The following is a 2,823-nucleotide window of genomic DNA, read 5'->3' on the forward strand; positions in this document are numbered from 1 at the left end:
CTCTCTCTCTCTTTCCAGTGAAGAATGAAAATGAAAATGATTTTGGTTGGGATTGCACTGAATCTGTAATTAATTAGCTTTTGGTAAATTGGTCATTTTCAAAATACTCAGTCTAAGGACTCATGAGATTGGGATGTTTCTCTATTTTCTAGTATCCATTCTCCATCTCTTCTTCATTGTAGAGATTTTTAACATCTTTGGTTAGATTTATTCCTAGATATGTTATTGTCTTCAATGCTATTTTGAACATGAATATGTTAATGATTTCATTCTCTGTATTTTTGAATATGACTGGTAATGATTTCTTTCTTGGTATTTTTTTTCCTTTGTGTACAGAAAAGCTGTTGATTTAGACAAGTGGATTCAGTGTCCTGCCATATTTTTGATTTTGCTTATTGCTTCTGGAAGATTCCTGGGCAGAACTTTTGTGATCTCTAGTATCATGCCATCAGCAAATAGGATAGTTTGACTTCTTATTTCCCTATTTTTATGCCTTTAATTTTCTCTTATTGGTTTATTGCTTGTGTGGTTTATTGCTTTCAGTTCTGATCACAGAACTGAAAAGGAGTGTGAACAGAGATAATCTCTGTGCTATCCCTACCTTCAGTGAGACTGCTTGAAGTTTTTTTTTTTTTTTTAACCCCCATTAAGATGATGGTGGCTGTGAGTTTTTCATGTATAAGTTTTATATTATGTTAAGGTATGACTTGAAGATTTTTTTTGACTGCATCACTGGGTTTTATTTGCTGTTTTAATAGTCTGACTATCAAGCTGTTTTTACAGACTTCTATAGTTTCTGGCTTTAATGAAAATATCAACTCAGCTGAAGTTTACTTCCACTGTGACTGATGAGTTATAAAAGAGGAAGCCACTGATTGGAGACCAAGGCCTTCTCAGCCCTCACATTTAGCTTTCTTGCAAGCTGGTTGACAGTCATCATCCACTTCTGATGGCTGACGTTTTTTCACTGTAGAAATAATCCCCAAAGCAGTTTTCTTAGTTTCTCCGTGGCGAAATGCAGCTAGGCGATTAGTGGAAACTGCAGCCTTGGCTTCACTTTCAGACAGCTCAAATAGTAGCCCTAGGTTCGCCACACCATATGGTCTTCGGATGTCCAAAGGCCTCTCTGCAGCACTGGACAGGATTACATTCTTTCCTCTGCAGGTCTGCATGAAATTGAGGGCATTGGAAATTGTGTACCTTCTCATCGTTGCGTCTCTGATATCAGGTCCATGGACAAGTTCAAAGCCCAGACCTCGGTCAATTGCCACATTAATAGGGGGTCTTTTAAAGTAAAATGGTAATTTCTCTGTTACAGTTATACAGACTAAATCCACATCTAAATGTGCACAAGCAACATGAAAAAGTTTTTCTGTCTTTGGAAACAGTGCAACAATATCATACAGCCAGACTCTTAAAGAAGTTGCTCTGAAAATATTATAGTGAGACAGATCTGTCACTATAATTGTCAATCTAGTTAAAATTTTAATCGGTCCTGATTTTCCCTGTACATTTGGTAAAGTTGTAAAGAGTTCAGAAACTGCTACTGGCTTTTCAATTTCCTGTTTCTTTTCCTTAAAGCCAACAATATGATTGACGGCAAAACTGAATATCCAAGGTGAGCAGCCATCTCCACCAGTCTGTGAAGAGCCTTCAAATCCCAGCCCACTCTGAGGTCCAATCCAAATCTGCGAATGCCTCCATGCTGACATCCCAGGAGCCTGTCTCAAAGATTTTTATCATGAAGAAATGCTGCATTTTGTCAAAAGCCTTTTCTGCATCTATTTAGATGATCACATGATTTTTGTCTTTTTGTCTATTTATGTGGTTTATTGCACTTAATAACTTGGATGTGTTGAACCATTTCTGTGTCCCAGGGATAAAGCTAACTTGGTCATGGTGGACAATCGTTTTTATGTATGTCTTTATCCTGTGAAAAACATCATCTTATTGATGATGTTTACAGTGCTGTTTGTTAGGTATATTGGCTTTTATTGGTTTTGTTATGTTTTTTTTAATAAATTTTTATTTAAATTAAAAACAATCTTATTTTACATACCTATTCTCATTCCCTCTTCCTCCTATCCTCTCATGCCCCCTACCAATTCCTCATTCTACCCCAATTCACTCTCCAGGGAGGGTGAGGGCTCCTAAGGGTTTTACCTGCTTTTTGGATTAGAGTCCTCATACTGACTTTGTAGACAGAGATTGGAAGTGATCTTTCCATTTCTATTTTTCTGAATAGTTTAAAAAGGTTGAGTGGAAGATCTCCCTTAAAAGTGCTTTAGGGTTTTGTCTATATTTCTTTTATGTAGGGAAGATCTGAATTACTATTTCAATATTGTCATTTATTATAGGTGTGTTTAGATTGTTGATTTCTTCTTGGTTTAATTTTCATGATTAGGCTGAATCTAGAAATCTATCCATTTCTTTTATGTTTTTCGGCTTAATGCGACATAAACTTTTAAAAATATTCCTTTATACTGTCCTGAAATTCTGTGGCGTTTGTTGCAATGTTTCTTTGTTCATTTCTGACTATGTTAATTTAGGCAATTTCTCTCTCTCTTTCTCTCTCTTCTCTTTGGTTAGTTGGTCCAAGGATCTCTAAATCTTGTTTATTTTCTCAAAGAATAAGATCTTAGAGTGCTTAATCCTTTGTACTGTATACCTTGTTTCTATTCATTGATTTCTGCCCTGATTTTTATATTTTCCCACAATGTGCTGGGTTTATATTTGTTTTGTTTTGTTCATGTTTTTCAAAAATTTGAGCCACATTCTTAAGTCATTTACTTGTGCTCTTTCTGATTTTTAATGTCTTAAGCA

The 2,823-nt window shown here is 35.6% G+C and overlaps 1 protein-coding gene across 1 annotated transcript; it reads right to left on the reverse strand.

The window, feature by feature from the left end:
• Positions 1-893: 893 nt before the first annotated feature.
• On the reverse strand, positions 894-1,898 carry LOC100773705 (ribonuclease P protein subunit p30-like). The gene is given in 3 exon segments (XM_035438787.1): positions 894-1,603; positions 1,606-1,721; positions 1,891-1,898. Coding segments are annotated over 3 exon segments (834 nt in total).
• Between the last annotated feature and the right edge of the window lie 925 nt (positions 1,899-2,823).

This window comes from Cricetulus griseus, chromosome 2 (assembly GCF_003668045.3).
Source record: "Cricetulus griseus strain 17A/GY chromosome 2, alternate assembly CriGri-PICRH-1.0, whole genome shotgun sequence".
In the NCBI taxonomy this organism is placed as follows: Eukaryota; Metazoa; Chordata; class Mammalia; order Rodentia; family Cricetidae; genus Cricetulus; species Cricetulus griseus.